General features: G+C 31.8%; 1 protein-coding gene across 1 annotated transcript in view; it reads right to left on the reverse strand.

Moving 5' to 3' along the window:
* Window positions 1-154: 154 nt before the first annotated feature.
* The window catches only part of LOC119588199 (probable ATP-dependent RNA helicase vasa-like), a gene marked incomplete in the record, with an annotated part of 40,898 nt that continues 40,091 nt past the window's right edge, over window positions 155-961 (reverse strand). The window contains 2 exon segments of the mRNA XM_037936900.1: window positions 155-395; window positions 630-737. Coding sequence (XP_037792828.1) covers window positions 306-395; window positions 630-737 — 198 coding nt within the window.

Raw genomic sequence — 961 nt, forward strand, 5'->3', positions numbered from 1 at the left:
TAGTACAAAACACAATGATAAGCATAAAATTATATAACCATATTGCTTTGTGGTATACTTTGGAAAACTTCCTTTCATAGCTAAGTTTTACCTTTCTCAGAAAAAAGCATAGTTTTCATGTTCAGCAAAACTACTGAAAATAGAACAAAATAGATTGAGCTGAAAGTTATTATAAGTAAAATTCAGTGTTACAACCTTTATCATTTACTGAGAAATTAAACATAAATCAATTGGACATACTACCAGTTGTTCAAGAATAATACAAAAGCAAATGTAAATGGTACACTATATGAAAATGTGTTAATTTAGTCCCATTCTTCATCCACATTATTTACACTAGGTCCTCCAAAAAAGCTGCTAGCCTGGTTTTTCTCCCAGTGTCTTCCTCCCCCATTCTGACAGGAAAATAAGATTGCCGTTATTATCTTGCATGTGTGCACAAGACAGGCATTTAGACAATATTTAAAGTAAAATTGCTTATTTGCTGAATCAAATATGTATTTGTTTGTTATCTCATAAATTAAAGGGAGAAAAAACAAAACAATAAAGACTACCTAGTCTTGGTCATTTTGCTATTTTTTCATGAATGAAGAAGCTATACAAGTCCTGCAGAACTCTCAATCACTCACCTTTGTCCTTATATCAGAGGCAGCAAACAGACCACTGCCATGGTAAGTCTGTGAATATCCACTTGTATTTGCCTTTTGTGTCAGCCAGTCTGGGATAGTTTGTTCAGCCTGTTAAGTAACAAATACTATTAGTAACATTACATTCTCCAACAGAGAAATCTAAAACAAAATGTCTAGGATATAACACAAATATTTGCTTTTCTGTTAAAAAATAGAAAACATTCTCACAGATTTTCATAAATTTTGGTAGGTTGAAATAAGTAGTACTTTATTATGCATTGGTATATGATTTTTTACCTCTACTCTTTGGATCATGTAGCCATCACCTCATT

This window comes from Penaeus monodon, chromosome 23 (assembly GCF_015228065.2).
Source record: "Penaeus monodon isolate SGIC_2016 chromosome 23, NSTDA_Pmon_1, whole genome shotgun sequence".
Taxonomy (NCBI): Eukaryota; Metazoa; Arthropoda; class Malacostraca; order Decapoda; family Penaeidae; genus Penaeus; species Penaeus monodon.